General features: G+C 39.0%; 1 protein-coding gene across 1 annotated transcript; it reads left to right on the top strand.

The window, feature by feature from the left end:
• On the top strand, window positions 1-27,772 carry LOC129763010 (zinc metalloproteinase-disintegrin-like EoMP06). The gene is made up of 4 exons (XM_055761710.1): window positions 1-485; window positions 11,218-11,575; window positions 11,637-11,832; window positions 25,798-27,772. Exons 1-4 carry the CDS (start codon window positions 341-343, stop codon window positions 27,610-27,612), a joined length of 2,514 nt encoding a protein of 837 aa, XP_055617685.1. The 5' UTR covers window positions 1-340; the 3' UTR covers window positions 27,613-27,772.
• Window positions 27,773-27,794: the final 22 nt, after the last annotated feature.

Genomic DNA, 27,794 nt, shown 5'->3' with positions numbered 1-27,794 from the left:
AACTCGCGTCGAGCAGAAGCATATCGCGGAATAAATCGAAACAAACAGAATACCCCCGAATATATTAGAGTGCGCCGCGGTGGACAACAACTAGCGCTCGGGACATCGGTGTCGTGTGGGCGAAGGTTTCCTTTCGGTGGTTGAGATTTAAAATCTAGGTTAGTCGGGAATATTTCATATTTTGGTCGGGGTCAATCGTCAGTGATGAACTTGATTAGATTTGGGTGTAATTAAGCGAACGAAAATTAATAATCGGTAATACAAAACGGTGAGTGTTGGTCATGAGTAAATTCGTATGACGATGCTGTGAGACGGCTTGGATCATCTCTGCCAACAAAGGATGATAATGATGATGGATTTCGCCACGCTTCTCGGAACATACCGCCTATCGCTGTCGCTGATAGCCGCGCTGCTGACCCTTTGTGCTGCGACTGGGACATATGTTCAAGAATTGACTCACCATGCGGACAAAGGTCTAGGTCCCGGTAAGTCTTTGAAGATGAAAACTGTAAAAGTACACAATTCGCAGAGACGCGCTGCTTTTCTTGGCGCCATAGTTTCGATCCAATCTCACCAACGTCTTACGTGGCACGTTCTAATAAAAGCCAGCCAGTAAATGGCATTTCCTTTTCAGATAACATAGAAAAATCGTCTATTTTACAGAACCTCCCCCTCCCATTCTCCCCCAGCAGTTCCTTTATGCTACTCTCTTTGGGTTCGTCGGCGATTGAAGATTTATGCTCACTGAGAAGAGGAGTGTACACTGGATCGGTACATTTGCTCACCAGCCAACTATTTACCCACACTCGGGACGGTTCCGGTGTTTATGCTAAAGTATTGGTTGTTGTTCAGCGACAAGCTATCCCGCTTGCCGGACTTGCATTCATCTATGCGAAATGGTTCTAATGCGATTATTTATGGACGCTTCACGATAAAGTGAAAATAAATATCGGGTGGTAACTGCCGGCTGCGAGGGCGTTGCCTCCCACTGAGGGGACTTTGATGAGCTGGAAATGGATTCGTGTTTTCTCTTATGCCGCTAAGAGGAAGTTGTTGCGTTTTGCAATACGGATGCGGAAGTAGAGGTAGTTCAAAGTCGGTCGGCATGTCTCCATGGAGTCAATAATATGATTCCTGAAATTTATTATATTTCAGATAGAGTCATTATATTCATCTCTGAATATCATATTTAATATTATATATTAAATGTGGTGTCAAAGAACGAATTGTAGAGCGGTTTGAGAGCATCAATTTGATTGATGGAAACAAGGAATCGTTCCGAGTAGCGTTTTTGTTGAATTAGAGTCGTTTCAAGGTACACTGTCTGGGCTCTAGACAAGTTCAATAACTCTGTCATAGTTAAGAGTTGTCCATATGTATAGAACTATTTTTTCGTTAATATCTTTTCATCAAATTCACGAAAAATTTTTTGTAGAAAATTACCTAGTTAACCGATCCTTTTGGCATATTTATTTCAGTGAACTTCAATATCATAATCGTATGCTCGCACATTACGCTTAACTCCACTCATAAGGTTCTGTACAACATCTGGACATTAGTTCCGGAGCGTTGGTGACCTTAGTTCCGATGCGACATGTCCTTAGGTACGACCCCGTTTGCTTCGTACCATTCCAGGACATCCTTTGAATAGTGGCACGAAGCTATCCGGTCAGAAGATCGTAGGGCCCTCATGTTGCTTCAACAGAAGAAGGAGAAGCTTCTGTGGACACTCCATTAGGTAGAACTTCCCGTTTACGGTCCCGGCAGTCATGAACGGCGCACTCCGTTTGCCACATGAGCAAATCGCTTGCCAAAGCATGTTTTTCTTGGCAAAATTTGAAAGTTTCTGCTTCCTTACTTCCTCCGGAACATCAAACTTGTTCTGGGCGGTGAAGAACGGTAGCCCCCGCCGGAAGTCCGCCTTGGCATAATTCTCATCATCCATGATGAGACAATGAGGCTTCGTCAGATTCTGGGTGTACAGTTTCCGGGCCCATGACTTTCCCACCGCATTTTGCAGTTCGTCACGATTTGGAGCCTTCTGTACTTTGTACGTATGCAGTCCCTCCCGGTCCTTGGATCTCTGAACGAAAGACTTGAACAGATTCAACTTTTTCGGCCACAATCCTGACCGAAGCATTGAAATTCCGCTTAAACGCTTCCACGACACGCTTGTGATCCTGATCATGAATAGAACATCCATTCTGACCGCATTCTAAAAAAACAGCAAAATTTAGTACATCTTTAAATAATTCAGAATTCGTTCAGCTGTTCCGTTTCGTAGTTCACTTGAAAACATAAAAACATTTTCAGTTCATTGAACCTCTCTAGGTTACGTTTGTCAACGGATTCCAATGAGAGCCACCTAATTGCGGACGAATTCAATTGCTCCAATATGTTTTTAATCAAGTTAGATTGATTTGTTCAATTTGTTCAAGTGGATTTTGCGTGAAACCCGAGAAATCTGAAATGTCGCGTTTGAAGCACTTGAATAATCTGCCTGAGTACAGATTAATCTGTAGTTTTGGCAACGCTGACCGTGTTTTGTGTTTAACCAATGAGTTACATATGAGGCGGAGCAGTATGCAAAGTGTATTTGCATTGGTAAATTGGAAATCTTGTAACTGATAGTTTTTAATAGATAATGTGAATAACCGAGATCCGTGGGGTATACTATCTTGCCTCGGAACTCGATAAAACGTCTTACCTCTGCTGCGGCTGGAACGAGAGCAAGCCCGATTTCCTGTGTGATGTGTTTACATCAGCTGTCATGCGAACTCAAGGTTCGCTCGTCGGGTTGGTGTGATCGGGGTATGTACGAATGGTGAGACAGATATAACTGGCAGTGTTGTCAATGGGCATTCTGAAATCCATATTGTCTTTTTTTTGCAGTTTTTGTTAATGTACGGTCAATCAAAATATTCGTACTTTCCACATCTTCAAACATTCTTCAGTTCGCTATCCTCGTCCATATTTTGTATCCCCTTATCGATGCCAGTGTTCCTACATTTCATTCGAAGGAATATCATTGAGGAACGGTTGAAGCTCTCCCAGCGAATATTCCCCGTGCTAGATGATGGTTCTAGAATTACAATACCGAATCTACAGCTATAGCCATATTCGCTGGATCCTTTTTTGGATCTATTTAATGACTGGTTCCAATTCAAAGCTTCCACGACCAAGTGTATGGTGGTTTCCATTTGCTTTATCCGATCGTATTATTCGCGATTATCGTTTTGCATCGCCGATATCTTCACACTTTTTTACGTGCTTGATCGTTCGTTGGCACCATTTTCAGAGTTGGTTTCCTCTCTTTCATCACGCTCGATACCGCAGCTGTTATTCTCACTTCATCCCAAATCGCATCGTCCCTTTTCTGTTCCTGCGTAGTCCGATCCGATCGATAAAATCTAATCAAATTTTTCGAGTCACTTGTAAATTCGGGAGCGTAAACCTATTTTCCACGAAAGAAATTTTAATCTAGTATCTTCATCATTTTCGTTTATTACATCACATTTACAAATAAATTCCAATTCAACCTAACGCGGTCGTCACGATCCGCTTTCAATTGAACCTAGCGCGGTCGTCACGATCCGCTTTCAATTGAACCTAACGCGATCGTCACGATCCGCTTTCAATTGAATCTAGCGCGCTCATCAGCTCATCATTGAATCTAGCGCGATTATATCGTGTGACATGTGGGAGTCACATAATCCATTAAACCTATGAGCAAATTAAAAAAAAAACATCACTCGCGAAGATTTTTTGCATTGTACATTAAAGTCACTCACATATATGAAATAGCGTGCAGCGTTGTGTTCAGAAACTCTGAAAAACATTTGAATTATGTTAATATAAACCCGTTTTTCTGTATGTTTTTTCATTAAATTGAACTCGGAGACAAAGTGAACCAAAATGTGGTTGAAAATTCCACGATATTTACTGATGCTAACGGGAGGACCTTCATAGCATACCTGTTAACTGTCTTTTTTTTTTTTTTTTTTTTTTATCTGTATTATAGTGACTTTCAACTCATTTGGCTGGTTCGTCACTTTTACTTCCATTTTTGGAAGAATGTCGGGAGTGAGAATTGAACTCGTGACCTTTAGCGTGAGAGGCATGAATGTTACCACTACGCCAGATCGCCTCCACTGTTAACTGTCTAAGTTAGTTGGCCCCGGACGACAGCCATGTTTTATCACATTCACGAATTTTATTTTATGAAACTTATTTAGACACTCATTTCACCATCTCAACACGCTTAATAAATACCACCATGTGCCGTGTAACAGAAAATTCCAACTCCTGGCAGGATGGCCAATGTGAATAACCGAGATCCGTGGGGTATACTATCTTGCCTCGGAACTGGGTAACACGTTTTACCTCTGCCTCGGCTGGAACATGAGCAAGCCTGATTTCCTGTGTGGTGTGTTTACATCAGCTGTTATGCGAGCTCAATGTTCACTCGTCGGGTTGCTATGATCGGGGTATGTACGTGTTGTGAGATGAGCGAATATGGTGAGACAGTTATAACTGGCAGTGTTGTCAACGTGCATTTTAGAATCCACACAGATAACAATTATATTGTGACTTACTTTCATCATTTGAGGAGCAAAAAGGTCCTGAGAACAGCCGTATTCTTAGTCCTCGGGAATAGCAGCATTTTCAATAAAATATTGCTTAATGTTTACATAGTTTACATATTTTTCTCAAATCTCATACACCGACACTGTGTGTCTTGAAAATATCATCATATCATCGCGAAAATAACGGGAATTTCTTTGTTTCTATGAAGGTGAGAGAGTGAAAATGACCGACATAAATATCACATTTAGTGGGAACCCCAAAAAAATATGTTTCTAATTGATGAAAAACTTACTGAAAGTAGCGTTTTCCCATGGATGTGGAAGCTATTGAATGTAAACACAAATATTGACGTCACGATGTGAAAAGTAGCTATCACGCACACTACGCTCGCAGTAGCTATCACGCAATCCTGTTCATGAGTGTTCAACAGAGATCCATATGAGCATATTTTATTTCATTTTCAAAGGAGTGGTTTAGGTATTTTTATAGACAGTATCGCTGTAGATATGAATGTACAATTCATTGAACTAAACAAGTACACCCTCGAAGTGAAAAAATAGTTTTAATTTTATTCAACTCCTCGAGGAATAGGTAGTTTGTTTTCGACCATGATAATATTAATGAACAAAATGATATATTTTCGCTTTTTTGACCTAAAAAAGGTCAAAATAATGATCAAAAAAAATAAACTCAAAAGATCCGGAAAATTAATTATATTTCGCAGAACTTTCGATATGTTCTATAAAAATATGACAGTGTGACAGTTGTGTAACATTTATCAGAATACCATGCACCCGAAACACGATTACCCAAAGCACATTTACCAAAATATAACAAATGCCCGAATGTAACATTTACCCGAATGAAGAAGGATAAATTTCTGACAAATCAGATTACCACTTTTGTCGAATCTCCTGATAATAAACAAATTAAAATTAATACAACAAGAAAGAGTAACAGAAATATGCAGTGGAATGAAAAATTGTAATGATTAAAATTTGTAAATGATGCGGGAGACGCTGATACATTTGTAGAAAATAAGTATAGACACAATTAACATGCCACCTACTTTCCTTTCCGTATTGCTCTTTAAGGTTAATTGATAATTTAGAAATGAACACGGACATTGGATTATTTTTTTCGAATAAAGAACATAAAAGAATTTACAGGAACAATTGGTATTTACGTTTTAACGCCATCGCAGCGTAATTTGTATTATGAGTGTAACTTCTGTAACGAAATTTATTCTGAGGTGAATGAGGGGCGAAGTCCCAATCCAACTAGGATAAGGAACCGAGGAGGCCCCAAGCTACCATGGTAGACGATGCTTGCAGAAAGTGCTAGACGCCAAAGGGGGGCCATACCAAATACTAGGGGATTGATTTTTGTTATCTGTTAACATTTCTGAACTGATTTAAATTTTCTGTACACTCAATTTTGCCACGTCTTAATTGGAGATTTTTTGTTTGTGTTTTAAACTTGATGTAAAAATGTGACCATTTCATTTTTTTTCCTTATCACTACATGAGAGTAAAATGGATCGATTTTACGATGAATATAAGTCGCATTGAATTATTTACTTTTCAACCCCCAAAAACTAAAAAATAACAAACCAGCACGAGGTGTGTACTCAATTTTGGGATTGACTGTATATCATTCATATTTCAAACCAAAAATTAACATATAACCCTACACTATGGTCTATCATTACGTTGTATCGGATAGCTTAATTATTCCATAGTTGAAATATTTAGCAATGTTTCACAACAAATCGGCGATAAATACACTCAGATTTCATAGATACTCTTTTGATAATAATGATCTGAGGAGCATTGGTTTTCATCAAGTCAATACAACAACAACTAAAGCAATCATATGCATCCCTAGACAATAGTTCACCTAATTTTTCCCTCTATTCCACAATCACAATCCTGTAGAACCCTACTTTAGTGGTAAATACTTTCTCATCGTGGCTCTTTTACACCTCGCCACCGAGATGGCGTCGAAAATGCGGTACTTGTTAGCCTCCAACCGCCTTCTCGGAATGTTTTCAATGTCCCTAATGAGTGTGTTTGGCCGTCTGGTGTTCCTGTGGCACCTGGAGTGTCAATTGGATGATGGAGGAGACAATGAATACGTCACATAGGCTGGATTCGTCTGTAATTTCCATTTCTGGTGAATATATTTTGATTGACTCTTGCTTTGTTGTCTTCCGAATCGATGTTCCTTAGAATTCTGTCATAAAGCTAAAAAACGGCATAATTCAAATCTACATGAACCAGTATACACAACTCCCTCACTTTACATTGAATTCATTCCCCCGAGCGAACTATGACATTCAATACTCAATACAATTTCGGGGATCGAATTCATCATTCGATTCATTCACTACCTAAACTTCATGAGAATTTATTCGGTAGAATAGTCAAATATTCACATCGCCAATATTGCGTCAAAAACGAGTAAACTAAACAGCTTCCACTTTCTCGGTAGGAAACCATCGAAAATTCCGGCGCGTCCATTCATTTCCCCGGAGAACTGTTCCGTTTCATTCGATTGATATTTTTTAAACATCGCGGTGTACGCGGTGCCTCGAGCCAAACGAGTTCCAAAAAGCCATTTACATCTTGCAAGAACCTCGCATGTATCAATTTATGCTAAGCGCGATTATTTCTTCGATTCGTCGAACTCCATCAGAGGGATAATTTTTGGAATGCTAGCGCAACTTCAGTAGACTATTAAAATTTTAATATCATCGAGTTCGTGAGAAAATACCCGCCAAACATCATTTAGCTATTCAATTTCAAAATGGAGTTACTAATCGAAACATGAAAGGAAGATGTGATTGCCATTTGTGTTAGAATTCTTATGAAAGAAACGAAAAGATTTATCTTGTTTAAATTGAATCGGTGACGGTAGATCAAGATAGAGACACGTGTATTCAACGGAAAACGTCACGTTTAATCTTCCATACGCTTCAAATGTCACAAAAACATGTGCCACCTTTGCAAAGTTCAAGGGTGACCATTTAGAAATGAAGTCATATCCTGCGAGAGAACCAAGAATCGGCGAGTATATTCATCTGAGAGGCAAACGAATGAAAATATCTACAAATAATTTCTCATAGTATGATTATTCGTATGAGTACAAAATCTAAAAATTGTGAATAACCCAGTTCAAATAGTAATCTTCTCACTCAATCAAGTTTATAGTAGTTCATACAGTACCTACAATCATGTTGCCGAAGCAACAAATCTCGCTCAAGAAAAATACCAAAATGGTTTGTGTCTAGAGATACGGACGGAAGCTTGACGTAGACTGAGCTCATGCACTTCACCTGTCTTAAATACCAAATAGCATTGTTTATACCCTTTTCCTCTACATTTTCTACTCATGTAAGGACGCACGAATTAATTAGGTTTCTTTATTAAATATAAGAATTGCCGGTACAGTGTATGAGCAAATGAAAAGTGGAAGCATAAAAATGAACCACGAATTGAAATTAACACGTAGCAATCTCGCAACGATCCGTCTCTCACGGTAGACTACAACTCACTGCCGGTTCGATTACTATTCATTGAGGTTCTCTGCATCGTCTGGCTCTGTCACTCCTATATTTATGCCTTGCTTTTTTCTGCCTACCGCTTACATCCTTCGTACAAGTATTCGTTTACCCGTTGAAAGAACTTCTGATTAGGAATTGCCCTCCAACTTGACGCGCATCCTACGCACAACTACTTTCGTGGGTACCATCCTTCACAACAGCCCTCGCAGTTATTCACCTTACACAGTCAGGCATTGTCAGCACCAGTGTTCGCCGATTGACCGTTTCACCGAATGACTCGCTTTCTTTGGTTCAAATATTATCTTACAGAAGTAATTTCCCCCAGTGGCATTCTTTTGTCGTTACATGCTACAAAGCGTGACACAAAAAACAATGCGACAACTCTGCTTCGCACTTCATGATAAACGAGTATACGAACCAAAACCGTCATAAACGGTTTCGGTGCAAAAACTTTATATTCTTCTTTGCTTCTAACTCATTATATCGAACCTCTTCATGCATCATGAAGCAGCAGAATCATACGGACTACGTAAAGCGAATATTTCATATACAATTACTGCAACAGATCCTTTTTACTAAAGAGTTACTAATGAAATTTCAACGTATTTGCAAATAATATCCGAAATAAAAAACCAACAAATTCAAAAAAAAAGAGATTGCGTAGTCCTACGTCCTAAGCGGTCGTGTCTCGGATACAACCCCTCGAATTTTTTTTTGTTCCCCAAGTTGAAGTTGCCACTTTGGGGAAAGAAGATGTGAAAAAGAGACTTCAGTCGATCGAGAAGAACAAAGGGAATTCTACCGCATTCTGCCCGTTTGAAGGATATAAGCGACACCACAGTGGTTACGCACGCAAACAAGCGGCTAACTGCCGGCTACACCACATTGGTTACGTGAGTATAGTATCTCTGCGGCCATTCGTTTCCATTCTGTTAGTGTTTTGTTTAGGTAATAGAAACTTACAAACGTTAACAAGTTTTATATTTTTATATGTACACCCAAAGTTATTTTTTAGCACATGTTATGGAATCCCGATTTATTCTATTAAATGAGCTGAAAAATAACAGAAAATGTTCTACTCCCCAATACTTGTATATCATTTGTACAATATATATGCTAGAGCCAATATGAACGAGCGAAACAGGAGACACATTTAATTGAAAGCATATGAAAGCCTTTCTCATAGTTTGCCAAATACACGACCCAGACAGAGAAAGATATATTCTCGTTCATGTTCTTCTTTATCCTTTTAGAAAACACATTCCAACTTCATTTTATGATAAGGTGTAATATTATCACGCATTTTTATAACAACACTAGCAGCTATATGGATAGCGTGGTCGTGTGAAATAGCTTTGCATTCCAGCCGGCCTTGGTTCGATCCCCATTGACGTCGCATGGGCTTTTTTGTTGGCACAATCCCAAATGAAATGAGAAAAGAAAACAGAAAGAGATGTCTACTCGCACACAACTTTTTTTTAAGCTTTTAAAAGCATTTTTTTGCGCATTTGACCCTCCAGCACACGAAATGGCATTATTTCTGCCAAAGATGAAATGTTTTCAGTCAACGCTAGTTTGGGTGTAGGGGAAGTGAGGAATACGGACATGTTAAATTGAATTTCAATTACATCTTTCGAAACTCACGCTTCCCTAAACTTAAATGCAGTTTCTTGCAATTCAATATACTGTTTTTCGATTTAATCGGCCAAATGATTTTCAATGCTTTTACTGAAATTAAAACGGACCGAAGAGTAGAACATTTTTTCGATGATTACCCGCATGAACATGTAGTGGAGGAAATATGGACAGGATTGTTCCGAAATTTCAGGAAAGTAGAAGATCAAGGCGGAGGACTTAGGAAAACTAACAATGAGATTAGTGAAACTTAACAATTTTTAATTTCACGATAGAGTCAAGAATGGCCAACGACAAGCCAAGTAATCCGAAAAAGCGCTGCCGGCGCCAAGCGAATTGTTTTTACGAAACGTGCGGATGTCAAAGAGTTAACATAAGAAACTTTTTTTTCCATTTGATGCATCAAGAGAGTAAAAATTCCAGATTTCTGAACATTGAAAAAAATCAATTCAAATACAATTATTACAATCAATCACAGTCCTACGTCAAGCTCCCGTCCGTGCATAGAAACGCCGATTGATCATAGTTCCCAATAATTACATTAGCAACGATTAGCATCTGCACTCATCTCACAATAAGACAGTCACACATTTGGTGTATACCCCGTGGACCTGACCTCGCCGCATCTCTAGACGCAAATTATCCTCGCCGTTTGTCAGTCATCGGGTTTTCTCCCATTCCTCACACCTCATCACTCAAATCGACAGCATGTGCCGTAACCCCACCCCACCCCTCTAAGCTGGCAGTAGAATAAACCTGCCAGAATCTGTCTGTGTTTAGTCGGGCAATGCTGCCATCGAGATACGTGATTATTACTTTGAAACCATGACACGGTGACTCATATCGGCACCTGTGTTCGGTGGATAGCACTTGTTTTTTTTTTTTGTTCTGGGGAAACCTTCCCGTGACGTGTCCCACAGTTTAAATTTTGCTCCATTATTTCAACGCTAATTTGCAGTTTTTTCCCACACTGTTACGACGACTCGTCGAAGCGAGCTTATGTTTTTCGCATTTGGAACAGCTGATACTGCCGAAGTTCGCTCATGATTACCATAGCAACGATAGCAGTAGTAGCTTGACGCGACCACCCCCGCAACCTGTACGATAGCTCTCTTTTCGACCTTTTACGCTGGGAACAGAAGAGAGCCGAGAAGAGAGAAGAGTCGAGTGCCGATCGTAAATATATAATGAAATGCATTTGCAATCCAATGGAAAATGAACTTGTCTCATTTTCTTACACGTCTTCTCAGCATTTCGGAATGGTTAGAATAAAACTCTTGTAGACAACAAAGCAAGACTCGACCAGCACCTTCAAGAGAATCATTTTTATGTTAATACCGAAAGAGCTCCCACCCCTGCTGCTGGTCGCTGCAAACTTTGCAAATTAACATTTGTTGAGCACAGTTTAACAGTTCCTTCTCTATTCGCAGCTTGGAAGACGACGTCAATCGGTGGCGATGACCGTGTTCCGATTGTCCCAAAAGTGGAGCACACGCGACCTGATGATATCACACTAACCTACAATCTGCCAGAAGGGCGCCCGATTCGAATCGATCTGCGTAGGAGTCTAGCGGGGAGAACTTTCCTCGAACGGCAGGGCAATCGAAACGAATCGATTGTGGAGTACTTTGAGGAGAACTGTTTCTACCAAGGTCGGATCGAGCACCAACCCGGCAGCCTAGTGGCTTTATCCAACTGCGAGGGAAAGATTCGGGGAACGGTTTATGACCGCGGTGGGACGTTTTACATTGATTTTGACGAGACTAGCGGAGGGCATTTTGTGCAAAGGTACGATATATGTTTGTGGGTTTTTGGACAGTCTTGTTTATTGAATGTGGCTTCCTTTCAGAATATTCGAACCTCCGTCGCATATCAGAATGAAACGCAACCATCCGGTTGGTATAGCTGGCCCTTACAACTCGAATCGGCATTCCAAATTTGTTGAGCTAGTACTGGTGGTGGATAATTCGCTTTATCGAAAGTTTGATTCCGACCTGTGGGAAGTGCATCGTTACTGTACGGATGTTGTGAATCACATTAACATGGTAAGCAACGACAGAAAAATTGTTCATAATAGAATTGTATTTCATGATTTTGATGGTAATCCCGAAACTATTTAGCGGCGAACACGGTTTTTCCCGGGAGCTTCTTCTTCTTAGATGGCACTAACTGAAAAAGTTGAAAGTTGATTTTTCCGTGAATTTCACAAACAAATATATATATATACAGCCATTCCATGCTAAACCGAAACTGAGAACTACAGTTTTTCGTGAAAATTTGTAGTTTTGTTACTTATCGTAAAACATTAGACCTTTTTTTTTTTTTTTATTAGGATGACCATTTCCATTTTAAGGTTGTCCGAAAAATCAACTTTTTCCTCTTCTTTCCAAAAATGACTTTTTTCAAAAATTCATAACATTCGAACTATTACACCGACTCAGATGATCGACATGTCAAATTAAAGCCAATTGAATTCTGCTTTCGTTATTATTTGTTGTATTCGTTTTTTATTGTTTTCATAGTCTCGGGACCAAAGGCGCTATATTTTTCAATTTTTTTCTGGAAAGCTAAGGATTTTTCACATAACATATATTAAAACCAGAGAGGCGTTTTTTTTTCGTTTTTGAGTTACGATTTTTCAAAGTTAACCGATGGTCCGAAAAATCATTTTTTCCACTACAAAAAATCATAACTTTCGATTTATTGGACCGATTCAGATGATCGATATATAAAATTAAAGCCAATGAGCTAGTATTGTTTTAAAAAATAATACACTTTGAATAAAAAAGGATATTGTTTTTGTGATTATTGATTATAATTGTTTTTTATAGTTTTCATGGTCTCGGGAATGTGGAAGCTATATTTTTTTATATTTTTTCCTGAAAGCTGAGGTTTTTCCACATAATATATCCAAATACCAGAGAAGTGTTATTTTTCCTTTAAAAGTTATGAATTTTTCAAAACATGTTTTCGGTTTTCGTTCAATATTTCTATGCGACTAGACTGGATGTATTTGACTATAAGCCAATTAATTGGCAAGTGTGTGTTTTTTTTAAAAAAAAGGCTAGCTAGTAGGCTTTAATTTGTTACGTCGATCATCTGAATCGGTCCAGTAGTTCAAAAGTAATAAATTTTTGAAGAAAGTCATTTTTGGGAAAAAGGGGAAAATGATTTTTTGGACCATCGGGTGATTTTGAAAAATCATAACTCAAAAACGAAAAAAACGCTTCCCTGGTTTCGAGATATGTTATTTGAGAAATCCTCAGCTTTCCTGGAAAAATATAAAAAAATATAGCGTCTTCGGTCCCGAGACCATGAAAACTTTAAAAAACAAATACAATCAATAATTACAAAAACATGATTCACATTTTCTGCAACTGTAGTATTTTTCCAAAAAAGACAAGCTAATTGGCTTTTATTTAATATGTCGAATATCTGAATTGGTCCGGTGGTTCAAAAGTTATGAATTTTTGAAAAAAAAAGTCATTTTTGGCAAATTTTTTGGACCACCCTAAAATGGAAATGGTCACCCTAACAATTTTTTTTTAAATTGCTGGTTTAATAATTTGCGATAAAGAACAAAACTACCACTTTTGATGAAAATCTGAGAACCACTATATGCTAAACCGGCATGGAATGGCTGTATACAGCTATCTCACCAGAAATTGATAGTCTAGGTCTCTTTTTATAATAAAAATTGTCTTTGAGCCAGAAATTTTGAAAAATGAATGTGTCCGGCATCTTTGAAAGAATAATATTGAGGTGGGAAAGATGGACACTAACTGAAAATTCAAGTTTATGCACTCGATAAGTTTTGGAGATCTTCAAATATGGCTTAAAAATGATCTAACAAAAAGGCTAGACTCAAATCACCTAGAAGAGCTAGTAATTTTTCTCATTTTTCATGTCCAAATTAGCTTCCGCTATTCGGAATGACCAAATCGGATTACGTTTTTAAAACCGCTGTGCAGATTCATCCATGATAAAAAAATACCTCAAAAACTTACTCGATAACAATGAATGCCTTATTTAAGGCGGAAGAAAATTTACATCGAGCGGCTCTTTGAAGTATATATTTTTGTTTTTATTTACAATTTTAACCGAAAGCCAGCTAGGGTTACACAGTAAGTGTCAAAGTATTGTATTGATACACTGTATTGCAAGTTTTTACATCATTAAAATTGTAATTTATAAATTATACAGGGTTGCCCGTCTTTCCCCTACTTAGTTCAGATTTCTAAGACAAATAACACGCTTTGAATGCATTCTGAATGGCAAGCTCTAGAATACACGTGACCACAGTGCAAGTCGGAGGAAATTTCTTTGACGAAAAATTCTTCCGACCAGAACGTGAATCGAACCCGAACCCCCGGCATGTTAGGTGTGACGCTAACCACTCGGCCACGAGAGCACACAAGACAAGCCTGATTCAGTCAACAATGAACGGTGAGGGTGCAGTGTGCAGATCTAATCACTTACTGAGCAACCGGATGTGGAATCTAACCAATCAACCATAAAAAACAGGAGAGGTGTCCAAGACACGATCACTGTCTTAGAAAAGAACGAAATTGAATAGTTAACTCATCGATTGAATTTTTTGATGATCCCAATACGAGATTTTGTTGTAACTTTCTCGTGGCATTCAAGATTATAACTTTCATATTATGTCTCAGCCTCAGCATTTGGCGTTGGCTGATCGCTGTCTAGAGTAAAGCGAAACATCACTGTCACTGCCAGTCACTGAGTCAAATAATTAATGCTTCTCGCCTTGCATGCTAGTTTTCTTTGCTAAATGACATGTGCGGAACGGAACCCATATAAGCTAAACCAAGCAATAAATACAAATTTTTTTCAGAAAAAAATTCGAGGGGTTGTATCCGAGACACAACCGCTTAGGACGTAGGACTACGCTTTTTTTTAAATTTGTTGGTTTATCATTTCGATGCGAATACATCGAAATTTCATAAAAAAACTCTTTAGTGAAAAGTTCCGGGGACACTGAAAAAGTTGAATGGCTCGCGTTGTTTTGTAGAATCATTTCGAGAAGAAACGATTCTTTCTTGCCTTTGCGAGAACGATACACTAATTGGTCATATGTCGCAATTTGTTTCTTTTAAGGTGAAGGTGGAAGCTAGCCACAAATGGCTGCCACAATGGCGCTCATTTCTTTCATCTCCCTTCCTCACCTCTCGCCCGAAAATCAATAATTTTGCGAAACAGTGTGAAGAAAATGATCGTTTTCGCACACTTCCCATCAAGTAATATCAACCAAACTCTAATCGATTACTCACAAGATATTAAATTTTCACCTGCTTTCGCACCGTATAGTGAAGAACGTCGGAAAACTCGAGCAAGTACTCTGAAAGTTAAATTTTCGTTTTTCAATCTTCTGCAATGGTTTTGTTTGTATTGGTGGAAGCATCGTTATTTTTTCGACACTGATGCCAAACAACATCATCGAAACAGCTATAAAAACCACTCAATAAAATGTTATTCCGGAGTCATAGCGTCCCATGTCATGAAAATCAATAGAATAAAATTGTGTTGATATCAATACAATTATTATTTTTACGTTTAATGGGTCTATAATGTAAGTTTTAGCAACTTTAACATTGGGTTAGAAAATTGTATTGCAGAGCTCGGAACACTGCCACGGCTGCCTATGCTTTCAAAAACAGTAAACGGAAAAGTATTAAATTCAATCTAAATGCCTCGGCCAACGAAGAGAAGGGTTAAGGCTTTCCAACGTGAATATGTGAAAACAATACGATCAACGAAGGAAAATATTAAGGAATTATCAACATCGAGTTACTATGCGGAAGAACATGTTAATACCAAAAGTGCCCCAATTCGCATGTGTTATAAATTTGCTCATGTTACGCTCGCGTATAATCAGAATCATATGCAAATGCACCTTCTATATATATTTATATTTGCAATTGTTCATCGGAACATATCGTTCATACATTTTACTTTAGTATTGAATTGTTATTTGTTTTTTTTTTCAAATGTATTCAAAGACTCGTGTCAATGAAGCGCCACACAGTCTGATAAGTGAATTGATCTATTTACGTGTGCTTTGCTCTTCTCTCACAAACACTATTACCCCATTTTTACACGAGGGTTTACCTATACTACTACAATGGCTAGCTTCCACCTTCACCTTAATCACTGCACGATTTGCACTGAGTATTCAACGAGAGGCATCTTCCGTGCATCGTCATTCAACAAGCATCAAACACGCGTCTAACAGATGCACCCAGTTGCAGCGATGAAAATGAAACATTGACTGTTTATGAAAAATCGTTTCTAGACTCTCGGTCAAAACCGTCAACAAAGCTATTAGCTTGTTGCATCAGAACATAGCCGATGCGCACGAGAGCAAATACGAATGGCAACTAAAAGTATCGAAGATGTGCTATTCACATGTACAGAAAATGAACATAAAACACAAAACGAGCAGATTCAGCGACCTTTGTTGTTTCGTGCGCAGAAAGATTCTGAGAATTTTCCTCAGAGGAGATGCAATACTTATACGCTAGCGACAGCCTAGAGGAGATGGGGGTAAGACGGACATGTTAAAGAAAACTTCAGTTGTATCTTTGGTAGTTGTAATTTGTAATGTAATAATTAGTTGGAAAATTTTGTTGTGAAGGTTTAGATTTGTTTTTTTAACCCGCCTTGCTATTTGCTTTTGTTCGTTTTCTACAAGCGTGTATGTGCATTACTTATCAGTTTACACTCGTATGTTATTGAAAAAATCCTTCTATATATAGTCGAATTTCAACAATGAGTGAAAATATTATACAAAATGTATGAGAGTTTTGTTATGCCATGGCACCCCGTTTCTGTGCCATTTTTGTTTGGCACGGCACGGCCCCTGTACGCAGTGGCAAGATAGGAACTGATGCTCTTGGTAGCGATTGCATCACGGGGCACCTAATTGATTTTGCAAATGCGAAAACGAATATTTTTGCTGCGATGCATTTCCATGACCTCTACACGCAGTGGCAAAATAGGAACTGATACTCTTGATTTTGATTGCTTCACAGGCCACCTAATCGTTTTTGCAAATGCGAAACAAAGTCATTGTCTTCCGGCCGTGCCCCATCACACCCCTTGAATGGCCTTCACAAAGCCCGAATTTTAACTCTATTGATAACCTATGAGCCATCCTCGCCGCTAGAATCGACAAAACTGATGTCACAAAGGGAAACAATTATTTTGAAACTCTAGAGCGCGCGTGGGAAGAACTCGACCCACGATACCATAAAAAGCTTGTGGAGAGCATGCCGAGGCGCTTATAGTAAGTTTTGAAGGCTAAAGGAGATCATATCAATTATTGAAATGTTGCTTCTTTTTCGAAGCTTTTCTGATCAAAGAACTTTATTGACACTGTTTTTTTCTGGAATAAAAATTGTATTTTTTTCTATAATAATTTTTTTGTATTGTTCTTTGTGCAACATGAATAAATTTCAAAAACATGATAAATAACATTTTAAGAATGATTACGATGTGTTTACCTTTTATATTAACAAAAAATTGAAAGAAATTAAAAAAAATAAGTGGGTACTTTACTTTGCCAATCACTGTATGTTTCTGTAATGTGTAATGCATATCCGTTGGCTTGTTTTTTTGGGGATTGTCAGCACCTCGAAAATGCTCGAGACTGACATAATATAGAAATTCTCAGTCGAGACGAATCTCAAGAAACCAATTTTATTGCGTTTATGAAGGAACCCGACTTTTTTTTTAATTTAACTGACTAGGACGAATGAATTTGAAAATTTAAAGTCTCCGTAAACAAACAAAGTAGATGATCATGACACTTCAATCATTCAGCTAGTGACCAGACGACAGCAGCAACGGGGCTCGAAAATGTCTGCTCTCAAGATCTGTAGTTTAGAGTTTAGTTTCAGTTTTCCAAATTAGCGTAGCAATTTAATTATTAACAAACGCTTAACGCGAGCGATCGACGAAGCAGGAGTATTTTCAAGTTAATTAATAATTCTCAGCTCCAACATTTGATATTTGCGGAACGCTGTTTAGAATATCTATAACTAAATATTCAGTTAGTCAAGGCAGCGAAGTAATGTATATCTCACATTGATTGACTGCCACATAATGTATATCTCGGCGGTGTTTACATTCAGCGCCATAACTCGAACATGCAATAACATGAAAATGGATGCGCTGCTTCCCTCGAACAAAATTGCACTGCTGTTTTGGAATATCTTCCATTCCTTTCATTATTGTATCGAGCTGTGTGATATCAGCATTTTTTTATCCAACCATCTAACATCGACAACCCGACAGACCACGCGACCAGAATGACAACGTGATACGTGATTATTTCAAGAAATAAATATTCGTTCGATTAATCGAATATATAATAATATACAATCATTCGAATGAATCGAATATTAAAAAAATGCCCCAACGATTAATCGATAATCGAATAAATGAAAAATTTAGACATCACTAATTGTGATTTCAAATCGCGGATGACTTATATATACCAAATAAGCCATCCATTAGTTGCCCGTTATTGACGACACGGATAGGTAAGCACACAAATGGGTAGAACAAATATAGGGTTGGGGAAAAAGAAATGTCGTATTTCTGATCGAAATTTGACGCTTTATTTAACATACTTAAAATTATCCAATTTAAGTCAAATATGCGCCGTTTTGTTCGCAAACTTGTTGCCATTTAGAAGGCAACTTCCATGGGAAGCCATTTTTAGAAGTGGACGCGTTTCAAACGTTCGGAGTGTTTGCCATTTTCTAAGTTTTTTTTCTTTACTCACGTTATCATTAATAGTATCCGGTAGGAAAAAAAGTACTGAGAAAGTGTTTTGCGAAGAACAGGAGTGGAAGTAGTATCAAAAACAACCAAATTTGGTTTGGAAAAGAATCCAACCACGAGGACGCCATTTTGGGCAGGAAAATGAACGAAGTGAAAAAACCACCGGACCGGTTAGAACCAAGTCTTTCGGATGAGGACATGGATAAAAATAACGATTGCGCTGGAGCAGCCAGTCTAGAAGCACAGCAGGAAATCCGGTCCCAGCAGAACAAATCATTTACGAATGTGGTATATACGGAGGTGGATACAGGTCCATACAGATTTTATATGGAGCTACGAAATAATGACGGAGGACAAAAAGTCAACAAATTTGCGGTTGGTTCAACTCTTAGAAAAATGGAACAATTCAAGCAATGTATATCGGACATGAAACAGGTGGGACGAAACCGTATTCTAGTATTCATCAGCAGTTACATGAAGGCGAATGCTTTGGTAGAATTAAACATGCACAACATGCGGCTACAGAGCATATGTACCACAACACCTGGTCTGCGTGACGGGAATAGTCGATGGAGTTCCGACGAACATCTCAGAGGAGGATATAATGGGGGATATTTCGAGCGACGTTCCAATCATCAGCGTGAGACGGTTGTCCAGATATGTAGATGGAGTGAAAATTCCGGCAAGTCGAATCAGTGTGAGATTCAGAGCTAGAACGCTACCGGATCGAATACGTATTTTCTGTTGTAACAGCAGAGTGAGGCCGTTCGGACAGAAGCTAATTGCTTATGACAAATGCCTCAGATTCAATCATCGTGAGGATCGTTGTAAAGGAACGCGTAGATGCAAGAATTGTGCCGGTCAACACGAGACGGAAGAGGAATTCAAACAATGCAACAATAGACCAAAGTGTGCGCACTGCAAATCGGAAGATCACACTACGCAAGATGAAAATTGCCCGGAAAAGCTTAGACAGATGAACATTAAATTGTTAATGGCGAAATCAGCAATTACTTTTGCGGAAGCCAGAGAATGTTTTCCTCTACGAACAAGAAACGCATATGCACCTTTGGAGGACCTCAACGATTTTCCAGTTTTGGGCGAATCGTACTCATCGACACAACACGGAGAAAACTTGAGAGATCAATGGCAACGAACGAATCAGGAGCGCGAGAAGATTAGGCCGGCAGTCAAGACATATTGCGATCAAAGCAACACATCAAGCTGGGAACGAAGAGAATGCGCAAAGAGGAAATACAACTTCTTGAACCAACGAATGCAACGAAAACTACGGCCGAGCGTGACCGAGTCCTTGGCAAGGAATCTGGCAGCGTTAAGGATGGAGTGGCGTTGAACAATCAACACAGCGTAACGGAGAAGGAGAAATGGGAAAATTTTAAGCGAGAAACACGCATAAAAGCGGAATGGATGGCTAGCCAAAACACCAAGGCGACAATGATGTCATTCTACGCTGACTTCCTCAGTCAGTTGGGCAACCAAGAGGAAATAAAAAATAAATTCATGCACTGCACACAAAAATATTTCAAACTAGCAAATGCAGTAGTAGAAGGAAACACGAATAAAAATTAGTTGAATGATAAAGACATAAATCAGAAGTTGTTGTAGCTCAGGTATGGTATAGTCAAATTTACAAATAAAAAAATTCAAACCAATTCAAGCAATACAATGCAACATACAAAGTATTGAGAAACACAAAGCAGAACTAAATCGAGTCCTCGTCGAAGGGAGCTACGACATTGTATTACTCTCAGAAACATGGACGAAACAAAGTTTTGAACAAACTAACAGATATAAACTTCCACGATATCACTTCATCGTGAAATCTCGAGACGACAACTATGGTGGTGCGGCAATTATGTTGAAAAAGGAGTTCAATCACCTTGGAATCTAGTTGCCAGCAACGTCAGATTGGACCCAGGTATGCGCAATAAAAGTATGCTCTTTAGATATTGTTGTTGTAGCTCTATATATTAGCCCAGATATACCAGCGGGTATATTTGAAGATGATATTAACAAAATTATCGGCAGTTTGAATGGATACAGAAAAGTATTCTTAGCAGGCGACGTGAATGCTCATCACTATGCGTGGGGCAATAAAAATGTGATAGAAAGGGAAATATTTTAATGAATGCAATAAACAGCAGCGAACTACTGCTTGTAAATGATGGGTCTAGTACGTTCCTACCCCTCCAGCTAAATAGAAAACCCACAGCCATTGACATCACGTTATGTACAGCTGAGCTGTACGCAGATATCCAATGGAAAGTTCTCGATTTAAATATAGGATCTCACCACATGATTATCGAAAGTACTCTGAATTCAGAAATGGTATCAAAAAACAAATATTTTTACAATAATAAAAGAATCTACGAAGCCTTGTCAACACTTGATCCTAATGTAGTGCAAAAAGTAGAGGATTTAATAACAATAGTAAAAAAAGACCTGTAAAGCAAATAGGCAGAAGGACACTAAAGTACCCAAACATTGGTGGACAGAAGTGGTAGAAGAAGCGTGGGTGAAAAAAACGGAGGCAAAAAGGCAGTTTAATAGAATTTCAAGTCTAACGAATTTGATAGAATTCAAAAAAAGAGCTGCTATATTTCAAAGAAAAAAAAGAGAAGAAATGAAAAGAAAATTAAACGATTTTCAAGACGATATCAATCCTTTTACCAGCCCCAAGGAGTTATGGGGAAAAATTGGGAAACTGACAGGAAAACGGATTAGGAAAAAAGAAAACAACGTATTATTTGATGATAAACAAGCCGCCGAAAACTTTCTAGATACCCACTTCGGACGACACAACCCGCAACAGTGGACAGAACCTGTGTTTCGAGAACTAGAAGATTTAATGGACAAAACTAAATGGGATATTATATTGAACAAGAAAAAAAAACCATCAGCTCCGGGAGAAGACCGGATATCCTATGAAATGTTGAGGAAACTAAATCCAAAGGTGACCGAAAACTTATTGAGAGATTTGAACGCAATGTGGAAAAGGGGATACCCAGAAGAGGCTTTGAAATCGATTCGCGTCGTGGCAATACCCAAACCAGGCAGAGATCAGACGATGTCATCAGGAAAGAGGCCAATCAGCTTAGTACCCACGTTAACCAAAGTAATGCACACTGCTGTACTTGAGAAACTTCAAACATTTATAGATGAGAATAACATCCTTCCAAAAACCTCATTCGGATTCAGGAAAGGATCTTCGACCAATACTTGTCTGCAATTCTTGGTAAACGCTATAAAAACATTCAAAAGGCGAAAAATGAAGGTTGCTTTAATATGTGAAGATTTGAGCAACGCCTTCAGCGCGGTTAACTCAAATTTACTAAGTGATATTCTGACAGAACTGAACGTTCCAGACGAAATAACAACATGGGTAGCAAATTTTCTGCAGAACAGGAGATTGAGTCTGGAATTACGTGAAACGTGTATCTCGAGGATTATCAACAATGGTTTGCCCCAGGGTGACATACTCTCACCTACGCTATTCAACATCTATACGATACGTTTACACAACATCGATGAAGAGGACGTTACTCTAGTCCAGTACGCAGACGATTTTGGTATCCTGGTGAAGGGTAGAACACTGGAAAGTTTGAATGATATAGCCCAAAACTATATGGACAGGTTCGTAGAAGCAGCAGGCAATCTGAATTTCACGATAAATGCTGACAAAACGAAAGGAATACTTTTCCACCAAAGTAACAGCAAATTGACAGTGAAGATCAACGGAACTCAATTAGAAACAGTTAAAGTACATAAATACCTTGGAATACAGATTGACAGTCTGCTAAGTTTTGGAGCCAATACTAAAGAGATCTTAAAAAAAGTTAACGAACGTCTCAATATGTTAAAAATCATCTGCGGATCAGGAGTGGCTCTCATCCTCAAACCATGGCTAACATTTATAAATCATTAGTGAGAAACGTTCTAGAATATGGTTGCACTATACAAAACAACAGCAGTAATACTAATAAAAAAAGCTGGAAGTTGCTAACAATCAGTGTTTAAGAAAAATAACCGGCTGTACAAAAAGTACTCCACTGAATGCTCTAACTACTTTGGCAGGACAATATCCATTGCACTTGAGGCACGAACTAGTAGCAAACAAAGAAATCGCCCGAGCCATCTGCAGAAATAATGCTGTAGCTAGACAACTAACGGAACTAGAGGATCTGGATGAATTAGAGTTGAACAAATATAGTTATCTGGAAAGGATATATCTAAAAAATAGGGATATATTCAATGATATCATGCCAACAGTAAAACTTCAGCAAGTAACGGTCGAAATCTGTCCGTTCTTAGAAGGGTTAACTACAACCAAAACCGAAACAAATCAATTTAGAATGAAGCAGCTAGTTTTGTTTGCGATGAACAACAAATATAGAGGAAGACAGCGCATATTTACTGATGCATCAAAGGAAGGAGAGAAATGTGCGGTAGGAATTTATATGGAGAGCTGCAGAAGCAGATACTACTATAGACTAGAAAATGAAGGAAGTATCACGGCTGCGGAGATAACGGCAATCAGAATAGCATTATCATTTATTCAGCAGACTGAGTTAGAGGATTGCGTTGTGTACACCGATTCGAAATCGGCTTGTTTGATTTTAGAAAATGTGAAGAACGATAAAATGGGTGCCACAATGGTAGTTGAAATACTTCAGATTGCCCACTGCCACGGGGTTGCTATCCAGTGGATCCCGAGCCATATAGGGATAGAAGGGAATGAGATAGCTGATAACTTGGCCAAATTAGGAATTTCCGACGATGCTCCAACCTACAGGAATATGTTGTTTTTGAAAGATGCATTTTACCGATTCAAATTGAAAACTCAAGAAATAGCCGACCAATGGTACAAGGAATACTCCTTGGAAAAAGGAAAAAGGTTTTACATGTACTGCACAGAATTCTCAACTGAGCCATGGTATAACCGAATAAATATGAACGGACATGATATTAGACTTACTAATCGTTTGATGACCGGTCACGATTTTTCAAAGTTTTGGCTGGCAAAAATGAAACTTGATGATGATGAGGATTGCGAGATTAATGCACGCAATAGTGTACTGCCCCAAATATGATTTACTTCGATCGAATTTCCAATTTGAACAAAAATATTTGAGCCTAACTGAGCTGTATAAATCGAAAACACTCGAATTATATCAAGAAGTAGTTGATTTTGTTAAGCAAGCCAAGTTAAGTTTGTAAACAATAATATTTGATGTGATAAACGGTTAGCCGTCACGCAAACACCGCTGGGATTTATGTTTGCTGGCCATATAGTCTGTGACACTGGGCCAAAATACTGGAGCTGACAGCTGTCAACTCCGATCAGACGAAGAAAGAAAGAAAGAAGGCAACTTCAATATCCGGCTTCATTATCGGTTTCCACGACGATTGGCCTACCAGTACGGAGTGTATCTTCGACAGCCCAACACCAGAACGAAATCGATCAAACCAACGCTATGCTGTGTGAATCGTTACAGTATCGGGTCCATAAACTACACGAATTTTTTCGTTGCAGTTTTACCTCGCAGGTAGTAAAAATGTAAAATATGGAGAATTTCTTGCTTGGTGGACTCCATCTTTGACGCGCTATAACTTGAGACTGAAAAGGACAATCACAACACTGTCCAAACGACAGCACAGTTTGTCGTCTTTAAATAGCCGTATAGTATGACCCGATGCGATAAGTACAACACAAGATATGTTTAAGTGGTGCCATATATTGACAATATACGACATTTATTTTTCCCCAACCAAATATATGAGAAAAAACAATTTTCCCCCTTTTTCCCACTCAAAAGTTCATAACTTTTGAACTACCTGAAAGATTTAGATGTTCGATATATGGATAAATAATAAAAAATGAAGCTTATGAGTTAGTTTTCTTCGAAAAAATATTACATTTGCCAAAAATTTGGATTTTTGTTCTTGTAATTATTGATTGAGTAAGTTTTTCATAGTTTTTATAGTAATTCTTCGTTCAATATTCCTATGTGACTAGTATCCAATCCTCCCGCAAGCGTAATTTTTTTTCCAACGAAGGCTTATTAGCTTCAATTTAATATGTTGGTCATCTAAATCGCTTCAATAGTTCAAATGTCATGATTTTTTGCAAAAAGTCGTGATATGTTATGTAAAAAATCCTCAGCTTTCAAGAAAAAATATAAAAAAATATAGCGCCCTCCAGTCCAAAGCTATGAAAACAATCAAAAGCGATTGCAATCAATAATTACGAAAATAAAATCCATTCTTTTGCAAGTTCAGTAACATAAATAAAAATAATTCAATAAAAGGCTAGCTCATTGGCTTCAATTTGATACATAGATTATCTAAATCGGTTAAGTGGTTCAAAAGTTATGAATTTTTGAAAAAAAAACGTAATCTTTGGGAAAAAGTTGAAAAAAAATGATTTTTCGGACCACTCTAAAATAGAAATGGGCACCCTAATAAAAAAAAATAAAAAAAATACGGTCTAATATTTTGTGAAAAAGAACAAAGCTACCTCTTTTGACGAAATTCTGAGAACCAGTATATCGGTTTGGCATGGAATAGCTGTTATAGTTTATTATAACAAAAAAGGGTTTTGTAAGAGATCACATTGCTAGGTCTTTGATTAGAATCTATTGTCAAATTTAGATCAGATTTGGAACCGTAAATACAAGTCGTTATGATTTGATCGAATTGACGACACATCGGGGGGCGATAACGCCGCTAGTGCTTATTATAATGGTTCAAACTGAAATAACATATTAGGCTATTTGTGGTGGCGATCTGGTATAGTGGTAACATCTATAACTCTCACGCTAAAGGTCACGAGTTCAATTCTCACTCCCGACAATATTTCAAAATATGTTGAAAGTCACTATAATAGAGAAAAAAATATATATTAGACTATGACTAGTTTGTTACGTAATGTACATGGATAATGCGTGTAAGATTTAATGTAGCGATCATAAAATACCGCTATATTATTTAAATATTATTTCTTTAAATATTATTTCTTTATCACCAGACGTCATCAAAACTACAATGAAAAAAATTATACAAATCGATGAAAGGATTTCACAGACATTTATTTTCAACAAGTCGTAACCCTTCGAATCTTACTTCTTCAATCCCTGAATATAGTTTTCCTGCCTCACCACAAGCAATCCTCTTTATTTCAGCTCTTCAACCCGCTCAACATCTTCATCGCACTCAATGGGGTCGTGGTGTGGGACCAGTTCGATCACATTCAGGTGTCTCGCCGGGCGGACGACACCCTCAACAACTTCCTCCAGTACCGGCGGAAGGAGCTGCTGCGAAAGCATCCGAACGATCACGCCCAGCTGCTGACGGCGGTCGAATTTCAGGACCACGTAATCGGCAAGGCAAAGCTGGGCGGTATGTGTACCAGCAACAGTTCCGGAGCGGTGATCGTCATCCACACGGACAACATCGGGATCCAGGCGGGTACGCTAGCGCACGAGATGGGTCACAGCTTCAACATGGAGCACGACGTGGACGAGGAGTGCCACTGTCCGGATCGAAAGTGCATAATGACCTCGACCGTTACCGGGAGATCGCTTAAGCACTGGAGTTCGTGCAGTGTGCAACAGTTGACGTTGGCTTTCAACAGGGGATTGAATCACTGCTTGAAGGACAGACCGAGGAGAGTCTCCTCGGCGAGCTGCGGGAACGGATTTGTGGAGGACGGAGAGGAGTGTGATTGTGGACTGGAGGAAGCTTGCGACAACATTTGCTGTGATTCGAAAATTTGCCGATTGAAGGAGGGCGCAACTTGTGCCACGGGAGAGTGTTGCGATTTGACGACCTGTCAGCGGAAAGACGAAGGAACTGTTTGCCGGTCGGCACGTGGAGAATGTGATTTGCCGGAATTTTGTACGGGAAACTCAGAGTATTGTCCCACAGACGTTTTCCGTCGTAATACGGAAGTGTGTGCTAGTGGAGGAGCGTATTGTAGTGACGGAGATTGTAAAACGAGAGATGGTCAGTGTAGAGTGTTATGGGGACCCTCAGGGAAAGCTTCGGACGAGGCATGCTATGCAAGGAATGTGAACGGTACAAAGTATGCAAACTGTGGGTATGATCACGACACGCATATCTTTCGCAGGTGTGCCGAGCAAGACATTTTGTGTGGGTTACTATTTTGCCATCAACTGAATGATAATCAGCTAGAGTATGGGTTGAAAGTATTTACAGAAGAACAGATTGCTAGCACTTTGAAGGGACGGGATGTCGTCCACTGTCATGCTGCTTTCATAGATCTTGGAGGCGATAAACAGCCTGCTTTAGCTCCGGATGGAGCTCCATGTGGCGAAAACAGAATGTGCTATCAACAGCAATGTTGGGATGTTGACAGCCTGAACGAACGAGGAATCGGGATCCACTGCCCAAAAAATTGTAATAATAGGGGCGTATGCAATAGCGAAGGAAACTGCCATTGTGACATTGGGTATGCTCCGCCTTTCTGTGAATATACCGGAGTCGGAGGCTCGTTGGACAGTGGTCCTGCCTCCAAGGGAACTTACCTAGCGTTATTAATTACTCTAGCAATCGTAGGACTAGTCGTCCTAACATTATTCATTGCGTACATAATTGTTCGCTTTTGCAAGCCGAGTCGATGCAAGAATCCTCTGAAGCTATCCAAATACCATTCGCCACCCTGCAGTAGACATAAACTTATCAAGACCACATCCTCGAGCTCCGCCGTTGTTCGGGAAATATCCGCCCCAAAGCTGTGCTCGTCCACGCGCGACATCAATGGACCTCAATTTACACCGATTGCAAGACTGAAAAACATTCGTAGTAGCTTAGCCGATTCCGATCACTATCCCCGAATGGACAGCATAGTTTCGGTACGATCAACGTGTCACCCTTCCGTTGGGTACATAACGCATGCTGTTCCTCCGCCCCCGTCTAGTCCAAAACGATTGCTTCCACAGCCCAACCAAAGGAGTTTACGAGGCAGTAAATCATGAGATACCTCTCTAATCACGATATGTACGCTAGTGTATAACAATAGAGTATGTCATAGCTTTTTTGATACCAGTCATATTTTTATAAGTGTTCATGTAAGAAGCTCGAGAATCTCGAACGAAGAATAAACTCTGAATGCGCTCGAAAATAAAATTCTAGTCACGTGTGAGTGGAAACTGAACCA

This window comes from Toxorhynchites rutilus, chromosome 1, assembly GCF_029784135.1.
Source record: "Toxorhynchites rutilus septentrionalis strain SRP chromosome 1, ASM2978413v1, whole genome shotgun sequence".
Lineage (NCBI taxonomy): Eukaryota > Metazoa > Arthropoda > Insecta > Diptera > Culicidae > Toxorhynchites > Toxorhynchites rutilus.
Note: the sequence above shows the minus strand (reverse complement) of the source record. Positions and strands in the feature narration are given on the sequence as shown.